The 27,854-nt window shown below is 36.7% G+C and overlaps 1 protein-coding gene across 8 annotated transcripts in view; it reads right to left on the bottom strand.

The window, feature by feature from the left end:
- Positions 1-27,854, bottom strand: part of usp25 (ubiquitin specific peptidase 25) — a 232,654-nt gene that overhangs the window by 7,327 nt on the left and 197,473 nt on the right. For all 8 annotated transcript variants that reach the window (XM_039744549.1, XM_039744550.1, XM_039744551.1 and 5 more), the window contains 4 exons: positions 25,346-25,524; positions 20,734-20,812; positions 10,294-10,373; positions 8,906-9,029 (listed from right to left, as the gene is read on the bottom strand). In XM_039744549.1, coding sequence (XP_039600483.1) covers positions 8,906-9,029; positions 10,294-10,373; positions 20,734-20,812; positions 25,346-25,524 — 462 coding nt within the window. The remainder of the gene's footprint in view (positions 1-8,905; positions 9,030-10,293; positions 10,374-20,733; positions 20,813-25,345; positions 25,525-27,854) is intronic.

Genomic DNA, 27,854 nt, shown 5'->3' with positions numbered 1-27,854 from the left:
TAAAAAACAAGTGCACTTATATTCTAGACTATAAGTGAAGAAAAAATAAAGCAAGTTACAGTAGGCGGTTGATACGACAGCTTGCGTGGTGCAATGCTAAGAACTGCTGATTTCGATCCGTGCTATATAAAATCATCACATTCAAATATTAACAATTCCCACACACCCTTCCTACATTCACGACATGTGTACTTGTTGCAGTGTACACATCTCTCCGTGCTATGGTTCCTATTACACTGAATGAGCACCTGACATTGTACTTTCTTCCCTATATAAATAACATTCGAGTATAGCGTCTCCAAATAAATCACATTTGAGTTATAGCGCGTCTTTATGTGAAAACAGCATTGTCAGATTGGGGGAGTGAGGGATCGTGAACGCGACTGAGAGAATGGAACTGAATTTATTCAGTGCAGCAGTTTCAACGCACAGTACATGCAATATTATTTGAAAACGAACAGCGTCAGATCGGGCGCATATTCAAACCCGATCTGACGCTGTTCGCTTTCAAATAATATTGCATTAGTGCTGATGATGTTTTTACATATATTGTCTCTTTCATTCATCTTACGGTTTGTAATCAGTGACTGCGTGTTTTTTCCCCGATCTTGCCAGTTCGCACATGTTGCTGTATGGTGCTGTTTCTTTTGTACTCCAGGACATGCAGAGGACAGAATAGTACAGAGCAGTAAGTTCAGCGCTATATGCAATCAGACAGAGAGACAGGCAGAGAAGGCACTAGATATATAAATAAACAGGGAAGGCACTGTATAATAGATATATAAAAAACAGCTAAGGGGATAGATATATAGATAGGTAGGAAGGAAAGGCACTATATGATAGGCAGACAGGGAAGCTCCTATATAATAATAAAATGACTGTTATTACTATATAGACAGGGAGTTCAGCGTCAGCGTGTATTCAAACCCGATCTGACGCTGTTCGTTTTCAAATAATATTGCATGTACTTAACTATTTTAGAATAAAAACATACATTTGATTTCAGTCAGTCTGTAAGAGCCAGTGTAAATGCATGATAAATGTAAAAGTTACCTTTTTTTTAAAAAAGACGCGCTATAACTCAAATGTGATTCATTTGGAGACGTGCTATACTCGAATGTTATTTATATAGGGAAGAAAGTACAATGTCAGGTGCTCATTCAGTGTAATAGGATCCATAGCACAGAGAGATGTGTACACTGCAACAAGTACACATGTCGTGAAATGTAGGAAGGGTGTGTGGAATTGTTAATATTTGAATGTGATGATTTTATATAGCATGGATCGGAAATCAGCAGTTCTTAGCATTGCACCACGCAAGCTGTCGTATCAACCGCCTACTGTAACTTGCTTTATTTTTTCTTCACTTATAGTCTAGAATAAAAGTGCACTATGTTTTTTATTCTTGTACACCAACATATGTTCCTGTGTTTGAGCGACACGGGCATGCTCAAAAAAATAGACGTGTAATGCCACGAAAAGTGCACGCAGGCACTTCAGTTCAAGCATTGGTACGAGAATGCAGTCACAAGTACGCTGCAGAGCTACAGCGCATCTTTATGTGAAAACAGCATTCTCAGATGCGGGTAGGGAAGGATCCTGAACACGACTGAGACTGAGAATGAAAAGTGAATAAAAAAAAAAAACCTAACTTTTACAAGTATCATAAATTACATTGGCTGTTACACACTGAAATCAAATGCATGTTTTTCTTCTAAAATATTAAGAATAAGAGCAGTTAACTTCTCAAAACTGAACCATGTGGGATCGAACTCATGAGCTTTCGGATACTAGTCAGCGGCTGATACCATTACGCTATCGTGGCAGCTGTAGTAAGTATGTGTCAATATGGCATGCTAAGGTGGCTTTTTTCTGCAGTTATATTTTTGAATAAAAGCATACTTGTTCTGTTATATTTGTACCTTTTGTGAAAGTGTTTGACATTTGGACTTCAGGCTTCATACATTATATTGTTTATGCTTACATTTTGTTATTTACTACTACAATATGAAAAACGTTTCTGTTTTAAAAATGTGTTTACACGGATTACTGTAGAAACGGAACACACGTGAAATGCGTGTATTCCAAATAATGATCTATTATTTCCAGTCTAAAACTCCACTTCACTCCCAGATAATCAATCAAGGCATGAGCTGGGAGAAGTTTGTGCACGTTCTAAGTCGGTGGGGAGATAGAATAGCCGGCTGCTTGCAGCCTGATTTTTATCAGCACATTTAGATGACAAAAGACGCTGGTGGAGAGCTGTGAACGATTTTAAGAAGCGATTTAAGGTGGGACGGAATTACGAGTTTTTTCGTAGGCTCTGGTAATTCTAGTGTTAAAGGCGGTCTCTCTCTTTTCTGGACTTGGGGGAGTGCCCTATACCTGTCTAAGAACACTTAAAAGCCCACGGCAAGATGCCACGGAGTTGGTGCTTGCTCCTGTATAGGAAGTTGTCATCCCAATGCAGCTTCAAGTTGCAGAAAGGAAAATTTGTTTTCCTTTACATGTATGCACCAAATACTTGCTCCGAGTGTTATGTCTTTTTAGACAAATTTAAATTGATGTGCTTGAAAGAGGAGGGAGGAATGACCTGTGTAATCTGTATTCAAAGCAGTCATTTTTTACTAGATATCTTTGCCAGACATGCGCTGTACATAATGAACACCATGTCCTAAAAACAGATGCACTCCTAAGAGTACCATGAAAAAGAGCACCCTGGACAACAGATCACTGATCGACTTTGTGAGTGTGTCATTTGTTCTGAAACTATATGTTTTGGACATTAAAGAGTGGTGCTTATTAGTCAAGCGATCATCAAATACAGACCTCATCAGGGACATACCCTAAAAATGCATTCCCTGGAGAATGCTGTGCCAGAAGCACTGGACAGAGTTGGGTAGTCTCTATGGCTGAGGTCACTACTGTGGTATTTTACACTAGAATTACCAGAGCCTACGAGAAAACTCGTAAATCCGGCCCACCTTAAATCTGTTTGCACCTCTCTGTCAGCGTATTTTGTCCTGTAAATGTGCCGATTAAGACAAGCAGCCGGCTATTCCATCCCCCCACCGTAGCAGAAAGTTCACAATATTCTCCCAGCTCATGCCTTACTTGATTATCTGGGAATGAGTGAACTGCTGGATTTTTGGAGTGGAAATAATAGATCGTTATTTAGAACACATGCATTCCATGTGTGTTCTGTTTCTACAGTAATCTGTGTAAACACATTGTTAAAACAGAAACTTTTTTATATTTTAGTAATAAATGTTACAAAATGTAGGCATAAACTATAGAATGTGTGAAGCCTACAGTCCAAAGATCAAATAAACAATTTCACAAAAGGTTCAAGGACAATACACCAGCTTCCATGACGTAGCGGTAAGATTTGCCAACTTGTAATCAAGAGTTCCCGGTTCGATCCTGACTGTCTCCTGTATTTGCTGTTTTCAGTAGTGAGCTGCTCTTATTGTTAATATTATACAGTACACACATACATTTGGTTTGCTTCTGAAACAGACCGTGTACATTTGTAGTACTGTACTTGTAAAAGTTACATTTTTTTTTTCACTTTTATTCTCTTAGTCACGATCACCATACATACACTGCCCTAAGGATCTGACGCTGTTAGTTTTTATTTGAAACTGTGAAATGGCTTTGACATCATGGATCAGAAGGCGCATACTAATTCAGCGTGAGCAGGAACACTCAAGAATAAAACTGAATAAAAAAATTCACATCCACAGTCATGCAGAACACTCACATCCACAGTTTTCCCAGTCTTGTTCGCGCAAAAGATCTGGCATGGTTTTCAAATAAAGAAGGGGTGTAACAAAACAAGTTTGTACCACGTCTTTATCTGAAAATGGAGTCAGATCGGAAGGAGGGTGGGGTATGAGTGTCTGGAAGCTTGAATGTGAGCCGTACAATAAAACTGAGGGGCTGCACTAAATGAGCTCCAGTTTTATTCTCTCAATCACGATCACGCTCTAACACCCCCCCACCCGCCTCTCCTGATCTGACTCTAAGTAACAGCGGCAGCGTAAATTCACACTCGATGTGACGCTGTTCGTTTTCAAATAATATTGCATTAGTGTGATGATGTTTTCTGATTAATTTTATACCTGATGTCCCATATATTTATCTCTTTCTTTTTTTTCTCTGTGCTGCATCGACATCGTGCAGCAGAAGGTGTGAGCTTATTCAGTGCAGCAGGAACACTTGATGAAAACTGAATAAAAAAAATAAAATAAATAAAGTGACAGTGAGATATGAAGAAGGCAAATTCACCAGCATTTGTGTGTCAGCTTTTATCCGTCCAGATCAGAGAATGTCCAGTTCCATTGCCTCAAAACACTACTCGCATCTACAGTTATTCCCAATTTCAAATAAAAACTAACAGCGTCAGATCCCCAGGGCAGTGTATGTATTGTGATCGTGAATGAGAGAATAAAGAAAGAAAAAAAAAAGATAACTTTTACAAGTACTATAAATGTGCACGGTCTGTTACAGACACAAACCAAATGTATGTACAATAAGAGCAGCTCACGACTGAAAACAGCAAATACAGGAGACAGTCAGGATCAAACCGGGGACTCTTGATTACAAGGCGGCAAATCTTACCGCTATGCCACGGAAGCTGTTGCATTGTCCTTTAATCTTTTGTGAAAGTGAAAGTGTTTATTTGATCTTTGGACTTCAGGTTTCACACATTCTATAGTTTATGCCTACATTTTGTAACATTTATTACTAAAATATGAAAAGGTTTCTGTTTTAACAATGTGTTTACACAGATTACTGTAGAAACGGAACACACATGGAATGCATGTGTTGCAAATAACGATATATTATTTCCACTCTAAAACTCCAGCAGTTCACTCACTCCCAGATAATCAAACAAGGCATGAGCTGGGAGAATTTTGTGAACTTTCTATGACAGTGGAGGGATGGAATAGCCGGCTGCTTGCTGCTTGTATTAATCAGCACATTTACAGGACAAAAGACGCTGACGGAGAGGTGCGAATGGATTTAAGGTGGGCCAGATTTACAAGTTTTCTCATAGGCTCTGGTAATTCTAGTGTTAAACAGCTCCACACTGGCAAGTTTGTAGTGGCTTTTTTGGCTAACATTCATTTTGAATGTTGCATGGAAAGTGGGGACAGTACCTCGGAACTGGTAGACTGGTCCTCATTTTGAAAAAGGAGGGTAAGAGAGTGTGTTCTAAAGGTTTACAAAGGCTTCACAGTCTTTCTGGTAATAAAACTGGTATACTGGAATGCAGGCCACATGCAGCAGCTCAGCATTAGAATAAGTTGGAGCAATGTGGATTTTATCTTGGCTGATAAACCAAGCAAGGAAATAGAACAGTCAAGAAAAACTATCCTAGATGGACATAAGCAGTGAAACCAAGTAAAAAGAAACCCCTCATCAAACCAAAATGCAGAGATGGGAGCACAATTTCAAAACATAAAACAAAGAAGTGCCAGAAATCAATCAGATAGAGAGGCACACCGAGGTAACACTGAAGAGATTTTATCTTTTGAGTGGCCAGAGAATTTCCCAGAAGGCAATGAAAGAACATGCCTAGGACAGGGTAGCCAAGTCTGTCCAGATTCACATTTCTACTTATTCTCTTTGACTGCTAAATTTGACACCAAAGATTACAGTACTCCACAACAGTGGGCTGGCCAATCAGCAACTGCCCTCAGCTGGTTTCAATCATATACTGTTCAACTGAAAAAAAAATCCATTTAAGCGTAAACAACTGTCAGTCAAAAATGTATGATTTAGGGTGTGGTGTGCCACAAGGATCAATCCTTGTTCCATTACTGCTCACATTATACATGCTGCCTTTGGGTAAAAGTATTTTATAGTTGTTCAAAGAACAAACAGCTAAATAGGTTAGTGCTGGAGACAAAGATGTTCTTAATTCCATTACTGAATGTCTATTTAACATTCAGCATTAGAGTGGACAAATGTTTTTCCTAAGTTTAGCAAGAAAAACAATTCAATTTCACTTATTGACTAAGGAAAAAACATGGAACATAAGAATGACCTTGATCATCTAGCTTTAAAGATGATGCCAAAAAAACGAATGTAGCTGTCCTCACTGATTTAAAGCTGAACTTGAAATCCAACAATACCCAGGTTACTTAAACATACCAACCACTTTGTTTTAAGGCTGCTGCTCTAATTTACTGTTCATGCACTAATCACAGAGTTTCATGTTATTTTAGGAATCAATAATGCACTGATGAACAATTTTCCAAACATTTTCAGATCAGTTTGACCCTTTCTGCTTGCCTGTAGAACAAAGTAGGAAAATGCAGTGTAATGACAACATACTGTAAATAAACATTTCTTGAATATAAGCTCACTATAAACTCGTATAAATGCTCGTTTTTGAGTCTAAGCTTCATGAATCTTCCACATAATAAATAAATGCGGAGCACTTTTACATCTGTTTAAAGTCGATATGCTTTCAGCCTCACCTGTGTTTCAGTGTGGATGTCATATTCTTTAAAAGCTGCTAAACATCTTGTTTAGCTGGTGTCTCCAAAGTGCTTAGTGCAGATGTTTATAGAATTTCTGTACTAACACACACTTCAAGATTTCACCTCATTTAAAGGCAAGAAAGTCAAAGTTTGGCACAATGAAGTGCTATTGTGTAATGTTACTCATTTAAAAGAAATACTATCACTATTAATGGTCCACATAATGTAAAAAAATCGATATAAGCATGTTAAAGATCAATCATTGAATTGGTGGAATTATACTACATCTAGATTGCTGCTGAATTCATTTCAGCTATTAACCATTTGCACAGTGCTGGTTCCATTAGGCAGCATACTGTTGGCTGTCAGAAAAAGGAGCTAGCACAACTATCCTGGAATATTGGTCAGTAAATACAACATGGATTGCTATTTTCAGTTGTTTAATTCAACATGATGCAGAAATGAGTTCAGGGACTGTTTTTGGCAAATCTGACATAACCCAAAACAAAAAGCTGTGTAATGTGACATTGGCTTTTGCTGAGCATTTTTTCCCAGTGCCACATCATGCTTTGCAATGCCAGCGTGACATCACAGAGTAGTAGCATCCATGCGAGAACTTTCACACATGCTTAAGATTCCAAGATGCTGTAAGATTGTTCCTGACATGCTTCAAGCATGTTTGATGTTACAAACCTGATCAGTACTCTAGCTGGATTTTCACCCCACTAGCATTAATCAAAAAAGCAGTATTTTCATTTATGTTCTAAATGAGTTGGGCATAATGAGAATATTATGAGTACTGCCATCAGATAAATAACACTGATCCCTGTGTGCTTGCAGCACAAGGCCACATAGCTAATTTGCATGCATATTTTTGATGTAAGAAAAAAGTGCAGAGAACTTACACAGACAGCTTGGAAACAAAAAAACAGAAACAGAGCCACAACTTCAAACACTGGAACAAACTAGTCCTAACACTGCCACTATGTGACACGGCCAATGTGTGCCCCGAGATTTGAACTCTGTGAACACAATGATCTATATTTTATTTACTTATTATTAGTTTGTGGACATTGTTTGTATTTTGTTTGTGTCTTTTGTTGTTTGAAGCATGGAGGTGCAATGGTTAGCACTGCTGCCTCACAGCTCAGGTCACAGTTTTGGCCACAATAATCAATCCAGCATAGTTGGCAGATTCTTCCCTAGCATTTTAGGGACACTTAAAAAAACACTGCACAATTACTATTTTAATCTAATCAAAACTAGTTTAGTTCCTTCTTCCCCATTGCATTCAATGCATTTTGCAGAGCTTGACAAACTTATGGCAAAGTGAAATCCATAGGGTTCACTCATCACTAATCATGAATGAGGATATATATCTAATGAGGAAATATCTTTTTGTAAAGGCAGTTTGGTTTATTACCACTGCCTCTGGTAATTTTTAATGTAAGTCAATATTTCAGAAAAGGTGTTCTGAACATAATGATGTAAATCGACTGCTCATCTGTTTAAGATAAAGAAAGAGATGGAAGGCTACAGGGGAATCAGAAGGAACAGAAGTTACATAATCATGGGAGATTAATGGCAGATCATGGTAAATATCTATACTATCAACCAAATGCATGAAAGATATCTTTCAGGAATAATGATGAATGACTTATTCTTAACTTCCCTATTACCTACTCAAACACAAGGGCCTTTGACTGCAGTGGTGCAATAATATGAACAGTGTCATCTCCAGGCAGAGGAGTAGCTTCAGTGACAGACTTTTGTCACTGTCTTGCTCCACTGACAGACTGAGCAGATCGTTCCTCCCCCACACTATATGACTCTTCAATTCCACCCGTGGGAGTAAAGGCTAACATTACTCAAAGTTATTCTCTTCTTTTACATGCACTTTTATTTCTATTTAATATATTAAAAAATATATATATTTTGTATCAGTATACTGCTGCTGGATTATGTGAATTTCCCCTTGGGATTAATAAAGTATTTATCTATCTATCTAATGTAAACAACATTTTTATTGACCAGGTATCTGGATAATTGTCATCCTCTGTACTCATTATTGAGCTCAGGTAACAGACATAAAAGAGAAACAACAATGAAAACAGATATTTTTCTCTCTTTTTTTTACTAATATGCTTAATTGAAAACAGAAACTTGTCATAAAACCGAAGCACATTATTGATGGTAACATCTGCACACCACAGTTTTACTGTGTAGCACTGACACTAGTTAATACAAATAAGAACTTAAGAGGGACAGTAAAAATAAATTCACAAAAGTGACCTTGACCATTTTTTATTCTTCTAATTAGGCAATTGGAAAAAAAATACTTACAATGGGAAATAATTAAGTGCTTTCTGATAAATGTATAACTAAAACATGAATATTTGCAGATTGCTTACCAGGAGGCACTCTCTTCTGTAATGTGACAACAAGTTCTCGTCATGTCCTCTGTATTGACCTTTTGATAACAACTCCTTATTGTACTGGTAGGCAAAAATCAGATACATCAAAGCCTCCACATAGCTAAATAAAACAAACTAAAATTAGCTGAAGGCAGTTTTTGCATTTGATAAAAAACTACTTAATAAAATATATTTATAAAAAAAAACACCACATTCTACCAAATAACAACACCAGATTTTTAAATAAAATGCTATATTAATATATGAATGACACAGTTTAAAAAACAAATGAAAAAAATAATAAAATAATAATAATAATGTTAAGGTCAACAATTTGAAGTGCTAGAGAAACTAGAAAAGAAAAACAAGATTTTTGTAAATAATTTGAACTTTAAATTATGAAATCTGTAGAAGTACACTAGAAATCTATATTAAATCATTATTTTTTCCTAACTGATATCTAAACATAATTTCAATATAAATTCTTGTGTATCACCGTAAATAAAAAAAAACATTTTTTATCAGTAACTTTCACAAACTTTCATACTGTATTGTAATACTGGGGAAACAATTTTAACACCATTAGGACAGAAAAAAAAATATAAAAATTACTTTAAAACAAGACATTTTTGGTACTGGAAATTTAAACCAATTATTTAAAAAAATCAGCTCCAAAGTCTTGAGATATTTTTAAAAAATCTATAAAAATGGATTGTTTTAATATTGTATTCTATCGGTTTAGTCAGTGCATACATGACCCTAGGATCTGTTGATGTTATTTAGTTGTTTCCTAATGAAAATCCTTTAAAAATAAGGCTGGAATTGTCAACAATTACTAGACAGGACTGAGTAACAAAAGCTTAAACCAGTGTTTTAATATTTCATCTGTAAATATTATCCTCTCTTTAATACTGAAATTAGTATAAAGCTTCACTTTTAGATATATAAAAAAGAAGAGTAAGGACATGCACCTTCTGAATATAGATGAATAGCAAATATGTAATAATAAAAAATGGTGCTCATGTCACTAGTTACAGTTATTACATATAGCTGACCCCCCGCTTAAACAGCTTAATCAAATGATAAATAAAAAAACAAACTACATACACTACATTCCAAAATTATGCTATAATAGTGTGCATCAACCTAACCTGACATGGTTGTAACTGTACTCCAAATACATGATTGTTTTGGCAAGGCGATATTTTCATTATCATTGCCTTTTTGTGTTCTCTGTCAAAAAATTAAAGGAATGAGTTATATTGACTGTCTTATGTTTCTATTGAAGAAAATTTTTTTAATGATAATTATCTTTATCTTTTTATCGCCCAGCCCTATGCTATAAAGGGGGTTTACTGTGAATAGTTACTTAAATAACTAATTACCTCTTTTTCTGGAACAGTTCTAAACCAATCATGAAGTAAATGGTAGTCTCACGAAAACTGCGGTAATCTTGATGCCAAATCTGCAAAAATCATAAAAAAATGTAGAGAAGCAAGGAGAAATTAAACAGACTATGTATTTGTAAAACCAGACAATATGACTGATTAAAAGTACATATGCAATAAGCAATATTTATAAAGAGCAGACCCACACTTCAGTTACTTTGCATGCTTTTCAAGTTACATAGTTTGTTCTGCTCCCATTGCTATCTTTGTCTGATGTACATATTGACTTGGGTATAATGAATTTGGTATACTCATCTTCACAACAACTCTGTGACTGTTCTTGAATGGCCCAGCCTGAACCCTGACTTAAACCCAATTGAGCATCTCTGGAGAGACCTAAAAATGGCTGTCCACCAACGTTTACCATCCAACCTGACAGAACTGGAGAGGATCTGCAAGGAGGAATGGCAGAAGATCCCCAAATCCAGGTGTGAAAAACTTGTTGCATCTTTCCCAAGAAGACTCATGGCTGTATTAGCTCAAAAGGGTGCTTCTACTAAATACTGAGCAAAGGGTCTGAATACTTAGGACCATGTGATATTTCAGTTTTTCTTTTTTAATAAATCTGCAACAATTTCAAAAATTCTTTTTTTTGTCTGTCAATATGGGGTGCTGTGTGTACATTAATCAGGTGTCGAGGTTGCCAGGGGCCACGACCCGGCCGGGACGCCTTGGAGGAACGGAAGTGGGTGTGTGCCAATCTAGGATCACGTGGGGGCCGCCTTCCTGGTTGCTTTGGGGGCCATGGGTTCAGGGCATGGAAGCCACACCCTGTAGGGGCCCGTGGTCACCGCCAGGAGGCGCCCCAATGCCTTGGGGACCCTGGACCTCAGCACTTCCGCCACACCAAGAAGTGCTGGGGGGAAGAGAAGCAGGGACACCCGGAGAGCTTCCGGGAGAACAACCGGCACTTCCGCCACACTGGGGCGTGTCAGCGGGAGATTGCCGGGGAACACCTGGAGCTCATCCGGGTTCCTATTTAAGGGGCCGCCTCCCTTCATTCAGGGCGATAGTCGGGAGCGAAGAGGACAGAGCTGGAGAAGGCAATGAGGCAGCCTGAAGAAAGGAAGGCATTGTGTGGCCAAGACTTTGGGGGTTTGTGGTGCACTTATTAGTGTAAATATTGTAAATAAACGTGTTTGTGGGTGACATGAACGTGTCTGCCTGTCTGTGTCCGGGTCAACTTCCACAGAGGGAAAAAATTAATTTAAATGATTTTAGCAAATGGCTGCAATATAACAAAGAGTGAAAAATTGAAGAGGGTCTGAATACTTTCCATACCCACTGTATGTCAGAATAATGTCTTTTAATTGGTTTCTAGCAGTAATAGGAAGCCAACACAAAAAGTGAAGGAGAGAAGAACAAAATACATATGAGTGAAGAAAGGGACAAATTGCATCAGGAAGGCATAAGCCTTCTATATGTGTACAGGGGGTCAGACGGCAATTGTATCTAGCATTACTAGTGGCAATCCAATGTTAAGGGTCCACTTTACTGTTCAAGACATATCATATTACATCTGGATAAATAGGCACAAAGCATATGCAATAAGCCATAATGGAAAGATTTTTTAGGACAATTTTTTAAACTTAGAATAGGGGAAAAAAAAGATCTGAAAAGATTATGGAAGCCATATAATTCCCAATAATATTGAAGTGTTTGCATATCATCTTCTGTGGCATGGGATCATAAAGGTGCATAAAGAAATACATCAAAAAGAAACCTTCCAAAAGGTCTAAAAGTTAAACCATTTTAATGTCAGTCCATCTTAACTTTTGAGTATATAGAAGCTTCCCACATTATATAGGCAAAGCACAGGATGTGTGGTGTATTGATTAGAAAGCAAATAAAAATTTCACTGTACTCTGTATACATAACAATACATTTCAACCTTAAACATGTACAATATTGCAGTGTTATATCCTGGCTGAACATGCAGGATGGTGATGAATATAATATAAATTGATATAATTTACCAGGATAATAAACATAAACTAATAGTGGTGTGGACGAAGTGAGATTCTTAGTGTGGTGAATGACTTTTTTCTTTTTTTACCTCTGTATGTTAAGATACTAACAAGAGCAGAAATCTGTCTTTTAATATTTGTAATAGTCAAGACAAAATCTTCAATATACAGTCTATGTAACATTTCTGACTCAGTGATTAAGTTATTGCAAAGTTCAAATTATTCTTTTTTATGGTATTGAAAAAGTAAAAATTTTCAGTTTAATTTCAGAAAATACAAACCTCCAACAAATGAGACAAAGACTAAAAACAATGGGGATACATAATCTGGATACTATTATATAACCCCAAATCAGAAAAAGTTGGGACGGTAAGGAAAATGCAAATAAATAACACAGTGATTCTTAAATTTACTTTGACTTCTATTTCATTGCACAGTATGAACTCAAGATATTTCATGTTTTATATGGTCAACTTGATTTCATTTGTTAATATACATCCATTCCTGTATTTCGAGCCTGCAACACATTCTAAAAAAGTTGGGACGGTCAAGTATTCACCACTTTTTAATGTTGCCATTCCTTCTCACAATACTTAAACACTTGGCATTGAGGATATCAAATGTCTTAGGGTTGGTTTATACTTCACACTAAGAATGCGTATGCGCATGCATCATGGCTGTCACACATTTCCAGCACGTTCTCAGAAATTAACTCGATACATGCTTGAGTTACAGTACCAGTAAAAATATGGATGGCATGTGTGTGCAAGTTTTGGTATGTGATGTCAGCATCGTTATTTACTATGAACATGTAATGGCAAACTTCCAGCTCCAAGAGGATCAATCTGAGTACTTTGATGTTTGATGAATGGTTCAATGTGGTGAAGCAAATCATCAAACATGGATGGTTCGATGCAGTGAAGCAAATCATTAAACTTAAATGCTGACAAGAAAATGTCTTCACAGTGCTTTTCTTCATCCATTTCTTACATAGGCAATACAAGCTTTGCATACTCCCCATCATAATGATGCAATACATTTAAAATATCATATACTGTCTCAACATTCTTGGTTGTTCTTGCCGTCATTTTTTTTTTAAATGCACCTTTGCAACAGCATCAGAATGCAAATTATTATTTTTAACACCTTTCTTCCCTCAACTCATGATACAACTAAAAGGTATGTTGTTTTCTCCCTGTGATAATTTGTCGCACTGACACTTGGTGGAATTCTCCAGATTTACTTAAAGTAAGCGTGACCAAAATACATGTTTCCACTGAGTAATGGTCCATCCCACATGCCTCAGAGCCCAGAGAAGTCAATGCTGCTTCTAGGCATGGTTAATATAAGGCTTCTTTTTTGTACAATAAAGTTTTAAATGGCATTAGAATGTAACTCTGTATTGTACTGCTTGACAAGATTTACCAAAGTAATGCCTTGCCTATATAGTTATATCAGTTACTGATGAGTGACGGTTCTTGATGCAGTGCTGTCTGGGATTGCACCTTTACTCACTGAAATTCTTCCAGATTCTTTAAATTGTTTAATGATATTAAACACTCTAGATGGAGAAATATGCAAATCCCTTCCAACCTTTCTTATCAATCAATCTTAAACATTTCAATAATTCTCTCATGCATTTGTTGACAAACTGAAGATTCACTGCCCATCTTTGCTCCAACAAGACTGGACCATTTGTGGATACTATTATAATCACCTGCTGACATCACCTGTTTGAAGACACATCATTATTTAATTATTTTACCTCATTACTGGTCCTAATTTGCCCCCATCCCAACTGTTTTTGGAATGTGTTGCAGGCCTGAAATGCAGGAAATGAATTAACAAATGAAATTAAATTGACCAGACAAAACATTACATTTTATGGGGTTCATACTGTCTGCAATGAAATAAAACTCTAAGGAAATTTAAGAATTAATGCATGATTTTTTTTTAACTTGCATTTTCCATACTGCACAAACATTTTTAGATTTGGGGTTGTAGATGTTTGAATAGTTAAGCAACACTGTACTGATTGTCACAATTGCTTCAGGTAGTCAGTGTACTCAGTTTTTTAATTTTGAGGCCAGTTCTTGCTGTGAATGATACATGATGCTCGCTGATGAATGGTTGCAGGCGGGGCCAACATATGTTAATCCTGAGCCCGTGAAGGACCTGACTGAGTCTGCGCAAGCAGCGCAGGGACTCTGTGGCTCACAGCCGGTAGGTGGGTGCAAGCAGAGCGTGAATCCACCACCGGCTGGTTCAAATGAAATAACTGACTTGATTATGACTTTTTGTGAGCTGGAGGCTGTCCTTCAGCCCGTGAAGTCACTTTTGCAGGTCCTGCAGGAGATGATCAAGATGCAGGAGGAGAAGGCGGCCACATCCCTGTTGGCTGAACGAGAGTGGTTGTGGCGGTGTGGTGCAAGACTCACCAGCTGTAAAGATGTGATGGTACAGGTGAGTGACGCCAGTACTGCATACAGTATAATAACGGAACCCCAAGCAAAAGGAGCTGGGATGTGTCTGAACGGAATCGAGTAGCAGGGTGCTCCAACTGTAGACCTACGGATGACGACCGATCACAGTGTGTGGGCGGAAAATGCTGAGGCACAGAGGAGGAACCAGCTTGTATATGCCGGCACCCAGACCGCCCCTTCCCAAGAAGCCACAAGGGTCTCATCTAGGTCGAGAGGAGTGGAAATGGTTTAGGGTCCTTCTTGTTCCCATAAGAGGATCTAGGCTGTTAATGCACCCCAAAATAAAGGGAGGCCCCAGAGAAGGAAGACATGGGCACCCAACAACGTGCAGTGTGAGCCTCTGCACTCATCTGCAATAAAGAGTTGCTCTCCACAGGGCTGGGAACAAGGCAGAGCAGAGTTGCCAGTCCTGTTTCCATATCCGGAGGGCACAGGGACATGGAGGTAAGTGCCAGTGCTTTAACTGTGGAAATCAAGGTCACGAGTGGAGATGCTGTCTGTACGGAGCTAAGGAGGATGCCTTAGGGTGATGTTGCGGCAGCATTTCGAAGCCATTTGGATTTTCTTTTTCAGGGTGGAACCATGACTGAGGTCAAGCTGGCGCCACATCCTGTCAGAAGACAGCCCTCACAGGATGGGATTCTTTCAACCTATGAGCTTCAGATGGGGGAGGGGCAGAGTGGCAGATGGCTGGGGCTCATGCCTAGCCGGAAGGCCCAGAGAGTGGAAGGGCTGGGACAGGAGCATTATCTCCCCCGGAACACGACAGGGCAGCTGCCATGGTGGATGTTGGGGCCACGGGATGCTCAATCCTGTCGGGGCCCGTGGTCACAGCTAGGGGGCGCCTGGACAGTCCCAGAGCCATGGACTGCAGCACTTCCGCCACACCAGGAAGTGCTGCCAGAAGAGAATCAAGGCACACTTGGAGTACTTCTGAGTGCCCATGCAGTACTTCCACCACACAAGGAAGTGCTGCAAGAAAATCATCATGGTGCACCTGGAGCACATCTGTGTGCAATATAAAAGAGACTGCATTCAGGGAGCCAGAGTCGGGAAACAGAGAACAGAGCTTGCGGGAAAGAGTGAAGGCAGCAGAAGAAGAGAAAGAAGATAGAGTAAAAGAAAGGACTGTGATCATTGTTGGTGATTTGTGCACTGTGTGTGTGTTGTACAAAAGAAACAGAAAATAAATGTGTGTGTTTTGGGACTTCTGTGTGTTCTGTGTCTGTCTGTGGCCGGGCTGACCTTCTGAACATTTAATTAACTGTCAGAAGCTCCAACAAAACATTTGCTTACAGGGAAGTGTATGATATTTTGAATTTGTAAAGATTTTGGAGTAGGAACCAATGGGAGACAAGTCACTATTTAACTATGAGAGACTGACAGTTATTAACACTACAGTAGAATTACCATAGCCTACGAAAAAACTTGTAGGTCCATCCCACCTTAAATCGCTTTTTAAAACCGTTCTCACCTCTCCGCCAGCGTCTTTTGTTAATCTAAATGTGCTGATAAAAGAAAAGCTGCAAGTAGCCGGCTATTCCATCCCCCCAACGATTTAGAACATACACAAACTTCTCCCAGCTCATGCCTTGATTGATTATCTGGGAGTGAAGTGGAGTTTTAGAGTGGAAATAATAGATCATTATTTGGAATACTGTACACGCATTGCACATGTGTTCCGTTTCTACAGTAATCCGTGTAAACACATTTTTAAAACAGAATCGTTTTCATATTGTAGTAGTAAATGACAAAATGTAAGCATAAACTATATAATGTATGAAGCCTGAAGTCCAAATATCAAACACTTTCACAAAAGGTACAAATATAACAAAACAAATATGCTTTTATTCAAAAATATAACTGCAGAAAAAGCTGCCTTAGCATGCCACATTGCCACATACATATTACAGCTGCCACGGTAGCGTAATGGTATCAACCGCCGCCGATTCCGCATCATTCAGTTTTGAGAAGTAAACTGCTCTTATTCTTACTATTTTAGAATAAAAACATACTTTTGATTTCAGTGTGTAACAGCTGGTGTAATTTATGATACTTGTAAAGGTTAGTTTTTTTTTTATTCACTTTTCATTCTCTCAGTCGTGTTCAGGATCCTTCCCTACTCCCCCGATCTGAGAATGCTGTTTTCACATAAAGATGCGCAATAGCTCTGCAGCGTACTTGTGACTGCATTCTCGTACCAATGCTTGCGAACTGAAGTGCCTGTGTGCACTTTTCGTGGCATTACACGTCTATTTTTTTGAGCATGCCCTTGTCGCTCAAGCACAGGAACATATGTTGGTGTACAAGTATAACACAACAAGTGCACTTTCATTCTAGACTATAAGTGAAGAAAAAATAAAGCAAGTTACAGTAGGCGGTTGATATGACAGCTTGTGTGGTGCAATGCTAAGAACTGCTGATTTCCAATCCGTGCTATATAAAATCATCATATTCAAATATTAACAATTCCCACACACCCTTCCTACATTCGCGACATGTGTACTTGTTGCAGTGTACACAGCTCTCTGTGCTATGGTTCCTATTACACTGAATGAGCACCTGACATTGTACTTTCTTCCCTATATAAATAACATTCGAGTAAAGCGCGTCTCTAAATAAATCACATTTAAGTTATAGTGCGTCCTTATGTGAAAACAGCAGTATCAGATGGGGGGGGTAGGGGGGTGAATCGTGAACGCGACTGAGAGAATGGAACTGAATAAAAAAAAAGCTAACCTTTACAATTATCATGCATTTACACTGGCTCTTACAGACTGACTGAAATCAAATGTATGTTTTTATTCTAAAATAGTTCAGTACATGCAATATTATTTGAAAACAAACAGCGTCAGATCGGGTTTGAATACACGCTGACGCTGTTACAGAAGAAGTCAGCTTATTCAGTGCAGCAGTTTCAACGCACAGTAAAGGCAATATTATTTGAAAATGATCAGCGCCAGATCGGGCGCATATTCACACCCGATCTGACGCTGTTCGTTTTCAAATAATATTGCATTAGCGCGATGATGTTTTTACATATATTGTCTCTTTCATTCATCTTGCGGTTTGTAATCAGTGACTGCGTGTTTTTTCCCCGATCTTGCCAGTTCGCACATGTTGCTGTATGGTGCTGTTTCTTTTGTACTCCAGGACATGCAGAGGACAGAATAGTACAGAGCAGTAAGTTCAGCGCTATATGCAATCAGACAGACAGACAGGCAGAGAAGGCACTAGATATATAAATAAACAGGGAAGGCACTGTATAATAGATATATAAAAAATAGCTAAGGGGATAGATATATAGATAGGTAGGAAGGAAAGGCACTATATGATAGGCAGACAGGGAAGCTCCTATATAATAATAAAATTACTGTTATTACTATATAGATAGACAGGGAGTTCAGGCAGGCAGAACGGCGAAGGTTAAAAATAAATATTTTTTTTCTCCAGCGGGGAATCGAACTCGGATCTCTTGAAGTACAAGTCTGCTGCGCTCTAAGTGACAAAATCTTACCAGTACACCACGGAAGCTGTTGTAAAAGTCTTGATCCTTTTATGAAAATGTTTATTTTCTCTTTGGCTGTCAGGCTTTATACATTTTATAGTTTATGTCTACATTTTGTAACATTACTAAAATATGAAAAAGTTTCTGTTTTAACATTGTGTTTACACAGATTACTGTAGAAACGGAACACACATGAAATGCGTGTGTTCCAAATAACAATCTATTATTTCCACTCTAAAACTCCACTTCACTCCCAGATAATTGAGGCATGAGATCGGAGAAGTTCGTGCTTGTTCTGAGTCAGTGGGGGGATGGAATAGCCGGCTGCTTGCAGTTTGTTTTTATCGGCACATTTACAGGACAAAGGAGGCTGGCGGAGAGGCGAGAACGGTTTTAAGAAGCGATTTAAGGTGGGACGGATCTATGAGTTTTTTCGTAGGCTCTGGTAATTCTAGTGTTAAGCAGTACGCTGATTGAAGCACAACTCATTTAAGCACAGAAAACATCTTATAGTAAAAGTATTGTTTAAAAGTAGGATTCCAAAAAGAGTTGTGACTCGACATCATTCTTCTTTTTTTCGCAATTAACTCCTATGAAATGGTGAGCAATTAAAAGAGATAATAAAGTTAATGTTAGGTTACACAGCACAATGGGGGAGTAAAATGCTTAAGTATGTATTTTTAATGAGTATATAACTCTTGTGAGATTAAATCTGGGAAAGAGTATGCAGTTTTTCAGATCTCTATTACAAAAAATAAAAAAGGTTTAACAGCTTTTGAAAATGTGCTGAGGCTAACTGTAATACTGCTAGGTAGACGCTAATAAAGACATTGAATGAGTTGAATCTTTTCAGTCTATCCATTCTTTTAAATCCATTCTTTAATAAGAACACAAAGGCGTATATAAGCAAGTTAAAAGTTAATTTGTCACACACTTAAGGAAATATTTCTTTAGCAGAGTTGTTTTTTGAATCTATAGTTACCAATAAGTTTACTTGAAAACAGCTTGAAACAAAATGTTGACACAATTTTTTATAAAGAGTACCGTAGATACTTGCATATTAGTCGACGTTGCAGATAAGTCGAGTGTTATTTTTAAGCCAAAAATAACGAAATTTGTTATGACCACCAATACCTGCTACAGTTTGATTCCCCAGCATATCAAATGTCATTGCCGTTTCATCCATGTTACCAACGTTACTGAGATCCAAGTCATGCCTTTGTCTTTGCTTGATAATAAATTTATGAAAGGAACTGACCTTTTCTTCTAGATCTTTCGGCAGCTTCTGCGCGATTTTTGTTCGCTGACGAAGGCACAGCCCATATCTGTTCATAAACCACGTACACCAGCCAGCCAATGCTTGAAATTCCAACAAAGGCTTATGTGGTGTTATGGGTCCACAGCTCTCTTAGCAAAGGCCATTTTAGTTTTTAAATAATCACCACGCGAACCGCAGGGCGTTCTGCAGTGTGGTCGTTTCTCACCTAGTGCACAGGTGAGGGACTGCCCACATCCGTGATTGTTCCTGTGGCTAATGTGCTGCAGCTGCTATGTCCTCTCTGCATATAAAGAGAAGCGCGAGTCAGTTAGAGAGGAAGGAAAATCAGAGTAAAAAAAAAAAAAAGGAAGAGAAAGAAAGACGGAGGTGGCTGGAGAAAGCAAGAGAGAGAGAGAGGAGGGGGTGTGCGAGCGAGTGCTCGCAGGCAGCTGTGTGGAAGCCAAAACAGAGTTTAAAAAAAAAAAAACAAGGAAGAGAAAGAAAGACAGAGGGGGCTGGAGAAAGCAGGAGAGAGAGGCAGTGCGAGTGGGTGAGCGAGCGTTCGCAGGCAGCTGTGTGGAAGCCTGGGTGCTGGGCCGGGTTTTTAAAGGATTGTTTTTCTATTTTATTGATTTTTAAACCTCCACGTTTGCTTTATGGATTATGTATTTAATGAAGAGTTCTTTTGAATCACTGCACTGTTTACTTTGAACACTGATTTTGATTGACTGTTTTAAATAAAAGCACTGTGCCATTACCCAAATTCTATGGAAAATTGTGTTGCCCCGCGGATAAGTCGACCCTGTTTTTATGAATGAATTTTAAGACATACATTTTTCAACTTATATGCGAGTATCTACGATAAGTAAAACTGTATTAATAAGAAGTACTGCCCTGTAAGGTCTACCACTGCCAAAACTGGTAAGTTCTTATGTTCTATTTGAAGAATTTTGTAAATGTATTAAATCATTACTACAGTCAATTTTGTTGTTTTGTGCTGGTTTTAAAGCAAATTCTGATGGTGCTTACTATGAAACTAAAACTTTATTTTACATTTAATTTGACTTTTATAAAAATGTTATAACACAAAAAGTAAAAAGGAATCACAGATCAAATAAGAAGATTGTTAAGTGAAATTAAATGTAACTGAACAGTACTTACCTCATACTCTTCCATATTCACTTCACTAGGTTTTATCAGCTCTAGTTTTATACGTGCGACTGTCGTAATATCTTTATATCTATAAAAGACACATATTAAAATTATTTGAATAAGAATTATGGTTTTATTTTAAACACTGGCTAATTGTATAATCAAGCAGGTCACTATTTATATTATATACATTCAAATGCATCAAATAACATGGTCTCTTTTATTATAAACCTAATTTTCTCCCGTTTTTACAGGACAACATATGACCGGTGTTTCTTAAAACTGAGCTATTAAACACTGAATACATTTTGAAATAAAAAGAAGCTGGCATTATACTAAAAATTTTAAAACTGTGGTGATCCATTTTACTGCCTGCATTCCTGAGTGTAACGTACCAACACAAGGAAAAATAATACTTTTATGAAATTACAGAAAACAAATACATGAAATACAGAAAGATAGGGTTTCAAAATTATAACACATTATATGTTTTATATTATAAGCATAAATGCGAACAGACACAAAAAACCACAAACTATGCATCATATACAAAAACAGATGCTTTTGCTTTTTAAATGATCTAAAGTGAAATGTGAGTGTACCCCGTTAATGAAAGAAATATTAGAAGCAGAATGGTCTTGTAAATAAATGTACTATGCAAACACTGATAACACAAATATTTCTGGCAACAAGCCGGCACTTCTTAAAGGCACACACCAAATAATCCTAAGAGATTTACAAGGTATCTGTTACAACAAGAGGACATATCTGGACAAGTTTCCTGTGTCAGTTATTTTTTTTCAGGACACATTAATTCATTGTAAGATGTACAAGACATTACCAGCTGTCCTCCTATGGAACACTATCCTTCATAGTAGTTATCATCCCTTGAAAGCTTACTCCTTTCCTAGGTCAAATAAACATTGGTTGTTTCTTACTAATGACTCAAGCAACATTTCCTGAAAACTTGATTACTTTACCTCCATTCATTCTTCAAATATGCATATGGATATCAAGGAGAAAAGAATTATGTGCAGTTATCTCCCCAATAACATTCCATGAAAGAGCATCAATTTACTATTATCTATACAAACTCTAATATCTTTATTCTTTCATACTGTAAACTGACATTTTAAAATACTACTTCAGCTGGTGCAAGGCAGGTAAAAATAACACACATACACATTAAGCAATTTACTGTTGTACACAAAAGCAGTAACAGAGAAATGAAACTTATTATGAAACTTGTAGTACTCCAAAACAACCTTTGACAAACAGAAACTAAGGGCAGGAATTTAATCATTTCAGGACCGCAAAATTAAATATCATAAGTGCAGATCAGGATGGTTTTAGTAAATATGCTAGGCAATCTTTCGGCTTAATATGTGACAGTTTGTTCAGTGCTTAGAACTCTTGCATATCATTATACTAACTATATTACCTCTATCAATTCATCAAAACAAACACAAATTAAATTAAAAATAATACCTCTAATTAGCCCATAATTATACATTTTCATGTTATACCATAGCTTGAGCTCTTAGCAACTGAATGCTTTCAACAGATGTTAAAAAAAATTCTTGTGTGTTCATTTGTTTTGTTTTCTTTATGGTCAAGTTTGTTGTTTTAGTGTGATACTAATTAAACTTGCCAGTTGCAATAACCAGAAATATACAGGTGTTCAGCATTATCACTAGTTGGAAACCAAGTACAGTTCAATAAATATGGATAATCAAACTAAGCTTCTAAAATCTTTGCACTAATTCTACTCTATTGCTACATTTCCTTCTCCTCTTTCTCTACTACGTTGATAACATTATTGTTAAAAGTATCTTTCACACACACTGAAGAACACATACGTAGCATTAGCCAAAACTCTTAATAACTCGATACTCAAAGCAACAACATACTTCAAAAGCCATTCACTAAACAAGGTTTTCCATAAAACAATTAAATATTTTTAAATGTGTATATTTTAGGTGTTGCAAGAAATAATGGTGTGTAATAAAAACATTGTGTTCCATGTAATAATGATTTCCAATTATATTTTTTATCTTCTATTGAGTGCAACACAACTCCCACGGTAACGGCACAGTTCAAATAAACAAGGTATGACTGCAATTTTCCTGTATATACCAAACTTCAAAACAGCCATACATACTTATTACCTATTTCTTACCATCATTGTTAGGTGGAGCAATGGGCAAAAACCTTAGAATGGTCCATTAGTTGGTCCATGCACTCACAGACTAATTTCTATTTGTAAATCAACCTAATAAGCACATACTCCGAATATAGTAGGAATCTCAGGCAAATTCACATAAGAAAAACATGTAAACTACATTACATATAGAATGCACCTGCTTTAAATCAAATTATTGTTACAAAACTATGGGGTGGCAACCTTATGTGTGTTGTCAAACTAATACCCAGCCTTGAATAAATAGAAACAGAAATGTGTGCCTTTACATGAGAATATTTCTAATACACAAAGGGTAATCAAAATGTTTTGATCCTGAACCTTGAATGGGCATTCTATGGTTCTGATTTTGGAAAGAGTGAAAGATTAGGACATATGCACTAAAATGTGTGTATCAGGCGTTTCTGCCCTTTTTGGTTTATTGGGTATGTGTCTTGTTTGAGCGCCAAATGAACATGAATGTTGACAAATACAAAAACAAATAATTCTGCTTCATTGAATTTCTAAAACTACTGAATGATACACCTTTAGAACTTTGATTTCACCTCGTCAATGTACACCAAGCACCAGTTATTTTCAAATGTCACAGTCAAACAATGGATTATGAAATTTTATGATAATTTTGTAATGATAAAAGAACACATTAATAATACATGAACATGTTAATTATAAAAAAAATGAAAAGTGATATGGCAGACACTACTCAGATCAGTTACTTATAACTTATGAGTCAGATGAATCCATTCTTAATGAACAAACGTGAGCAAGTTCTGGGTAGATTGGGTGATTCTATAGCACCAAAAAAAATCAAGGTTCAAGTCAATGTTTGCAAGATCATGTGCAAATTTTTTTTTTTTTATTGAGACCAAGTGTGTAGTTCATATTGATTACATGCCTTAAAACATATGTGTCAAACTCCAGGCCTGGAGGGCTGCAGTGGGTGCAAGTTTTCTTTCTAACCCTTTTCCTAAATAAGTGTCCAGTTTTCACTGCTAATTAACTTCTTTTCCCTCTATTTTAATAGCCCTGTTTTTAAGGATGAAGTCTTCTGAATTGATTCTTTTCTTCATTAAATGACAGCCAAACAGAAATGAGACATGATACGAGCCAACAGATAAACAGCTAAATTGGGGCTTCAAACTCCAACCAGTTCCTTAATGAGAAGCTGATTCTTGCTGTTAATTAAACCCGTTATTCAATTCCATGGCTTGTTGCTGCTCTCTTTTTGCCACAGCAGACATTTCCAAAACTGTTGATATTCTGTTTTTTTCTAAGAGCTCCTAAAATGTTTTGGTAACCTAAGGGATCAGCCTTACTGAGACTTTCATCTTTATTTTCAGATTTTGTTTCATGGGTACAGGTGAGCTGGTCATGCCCTGCATGTTTTATGTCTCATTACTGAGCGGCTGCTAATTAAGGAAAAAACAATTAAGGAGCCTGAGTCAAGCTAATTAAAGCTAAGGCTAAATAAGTTAATTAGCATCAAAAACTGGTTACTAATTAAGAAGGTGGTTAGAATGAAAACCTGCAGCCACTGCGGCCCTCCAGGAATGGACTTGGACACCCCTGCCTTAAAAGGTACATATAGCCCATCAATAGTATTCTGATTTACTTTGATGGTTCCAGCTATCAATCAGGAAAAAGTGGCAAGGAAAGCTGTTGACCACAAGAGCATTGCTGGTAATACATGGGGATTATGTTGGAAAATAAAACCTGTTTGTTCTTACTAATTTTTTGTTTTTTTCTATTTTTAATAGGTAAGGTGCAAACTTTTTGAGTCTTGCAAGCATTCCGGCAAACATGATTTGTGAAAACCTGGCAAAAAAAGTTGAGGTGATACCTTGAATGTGAGCACATTAGTCATTACTCACATATTTGTCACTGCATGCATTTCTCTGCATGCTTTAGTTGTGCCACCATAAACGAAAGCGAGGGAAAAAAGTTTATCATTTACTGAAATAATTTGCTACTCTTTATTAGTGAATTGCAATATAGCAAAAGCATTTAAACATTTAAATATTTACAGATTTAAAAGTATGTACATATAATGTCAATGATAAAAATCCATATTTAAACTATAAATAAAAAATGTCTTGAAATAAGGCAGCAAAACTTCAAAGCTGTTAGCATTGCTATCCCCTCAATGTTTATGTACTCTCTCTCTCTCTCTCTCTCCAGACATTGCAGTGTGTGTGTATGTAGTTTTTAAAGACTCTTTATTGATGTAGAATAGCATGTGAGGATGTGGTTGCCAGAATACTTTCCATTTCCCAGTACCTCTATAACAGAATAATCAAAAGTCAGAAAATGAATAGGTAGAGATGAGTTTAAATATAAAATGGTATGATGCTTATTTATAGAAATACAAATCAAATACAAAAGATGCTTATATATTTTTAATCTCAGAAGCAGTTAAATTACCGTTCATCAAAACATAAATTCCGTGAGGCAAACTGTTCCAGTAGGGTTCTTTCCAGGATCTTCTTTGGTGCTTGATTATGAATGAAATACACTATGGCATGTTTTAGACGGTAGTCATTTTCAGGAGCCGTGTCCTCTTGAGCAAGTCTCATCAGTCGGGTATATTCAATTCTTATAGCCTATATAAAAATAAATAGTTTTTAGACAAGGAAATTCACCAGTAATATAAATGGGTTAAGACAGTTGTGACCCAAGACCACTAAATTATTCATTAGTATAGTGATGTCAGTATTCGACAATACCATGCCAAGACTTAAACTACACCCTTTACCATAAGCAATTAAATACTGAATAAAATGACATTTTAGGTATAACTTTAGTTTAGGTACTGCAAAAATGCATGTTACTCATTTACTCTAGTGTATCAAGACATTTTTACAAAGGCTTTTCTGGGTCTTATTAACACTTACAACTCATCAGTAAGGTATTTATTTATCTCTACAATGTGACCTGCTAACAACGCTTAATTTTTCAGTGGTCTGAGGTGTCTTCTCTTGAATTTCATATTTAGTATAAGACCTGTGAATCCCTCATATTAACAAGCCATTTGACCATCATGTTAATATGCCATACTGCAAAGAGATGAGTAACTGATCTGCTGATGTTTTGATGTTTTATGAGTTTAATGAAGACCACATGAAGCCTCTGTTAAGGCCTTGATACATAAGATTAAATAAGTAAATGGTGTATTTTTGCAGCACCTGAAGTGTTATTAAATTTTTCCTTATATAATATCCATACAAAATATATTAAAAAGCACATTACATCTTCTCCCCAATTCATTATGAGTCACAGTCAAAAATCACATCTGTCAAAATCTAATCTAAGTATGCTAATGACACTGATTCCAGTTTTTTTCTATGCAACCCAGCAGCAGGTGAAGCCACACTAAGCCAGGTAAGGTTTTAGTTTCAATACCTTGTTTTGCAACTGTTCAAGCTCTGGAATTCTCTAGTCCTCTCTGTTGTATCTGTTACACATGGTAACTTGGGAATATCTTAAATATTCTAGACACAATTTTTACATCTAGGGTTTGAGTGTGAGGTCAAGTTTTTATATTTCTGGTACTCACTTTTTGTTCTAAAAATAATGAATGAGATGTATGCTAGACTCCAGAGAAAATTAAAACTATTACTACAATTTGGGCTGAAAACTAAGTTCAAAATCTCTTGCCAGCATCACATTACAGTGACAAAATACTACAGATACATAACAAAAACTCATAAGTAAAAAAACACAGTGGAAAGAATACATTAAAAACGTAAACAGAAAACATCAAAGGCTGTAACAAAAACCACAAGCCTGCTTTTTCCACATTATTATAAATGCTGTATTTAAGACCAAATTCAAAAAGTCCGGATGTGATCACACTGGATTTGTTCACATTCATCTCTGACTCTTTTAACTGATAGCTTGTTGAGTTTACTAGAATTACTCCATCAGGTTAATTACACATGTAATTCCAAATATAAAATATGCTGCAAGATTAAATGTGGGTTCATTTAGTAATGGTCATTTGGTAGTTTGTCTTGACCACTGTGTCATAGTACATCCCCCATTTTAAAGTCTCAGTGTGACTTGGTGTTAAATAAAATCAACAAGTAGAAGTAGATCAATTTATTGGACTATTGAAAAAAAAGAAGTGAATGGAATGGCCAATAAACATCCTGGATGATGTATATCTTTATTTAACAGTACTGTGTGAACATGTGTTATTATAAAAGACATCATTCATAGATTTTAATTTAACTACAGTATATAGTAATAATCAACTTTGCAAAGTTATTTTAAAGTAATTCTTAATTATATAATACAGAAGCCCAAAACTTCTTTTAACAAAAAGAAGTTACTACAGTTTCTGCTCATGAATATTCCATTAAAAAGAAGGATAAAAAATTGTCGATCATGCTTAACATGTTGAAAATATTTTAAACAAAAGGTAACTTAAGCAAACAAAAAATCAACATTTTAGTACGGGGCAAAACAATACTTATCACACTCAAACAGATACTGGTGCATTCAGAAAGTATTCACCCCCTTATATTTCTTCACATTTTGTCCCTTGAAATTTTTTCTCCCTTCATTAACACAACAATTTTTTTTACTCAAGAACATTAATTTCCTCAGAGTTAAATTTCATGTCTTTGCACTACTATTTTCAAGTCGTATCACACAAATTCAATTAGATTCAAACCTGAACTCTGCTTAGACATTCCACAATAATAACATTCTTCTTCTCATGAAATTTTTTAGTAGTTTTTACATTGTGACTTGGGTCACTGTTCTACTGGAAAATCTTTTGGAATCTTTTCCATAAACACAGATTTTTTAGCTATGCAAAATGGAGTCTCCTTAAGGATTTACCTTTATTTGGCTCCTTCAATTCAGTGGAAAAAACGTGCACTGAGACAAGCATGTGCATCTAGTAAAGGATTCACTGTATTGCACA

This window comes from Polypterus senegalus, chromosome 2, assembly GCF_016835505.1.
Source record: "Polypterus senegalus isolate Bchr_013 chromosome 2, ASM1683550v1, whole genome shotgun sequence".
In the NCBI taxonomy this organism is placed as follows: domain Eukaryota; kingdom Metazoa; phylum Chordata; class Cladistia; order Polypteriformes; family Polypteridae; genus Polypterus; species Polypterus senegalus.
This window is presented reverse-complemented; position numbering and strand designations above follow the sequence as displayed.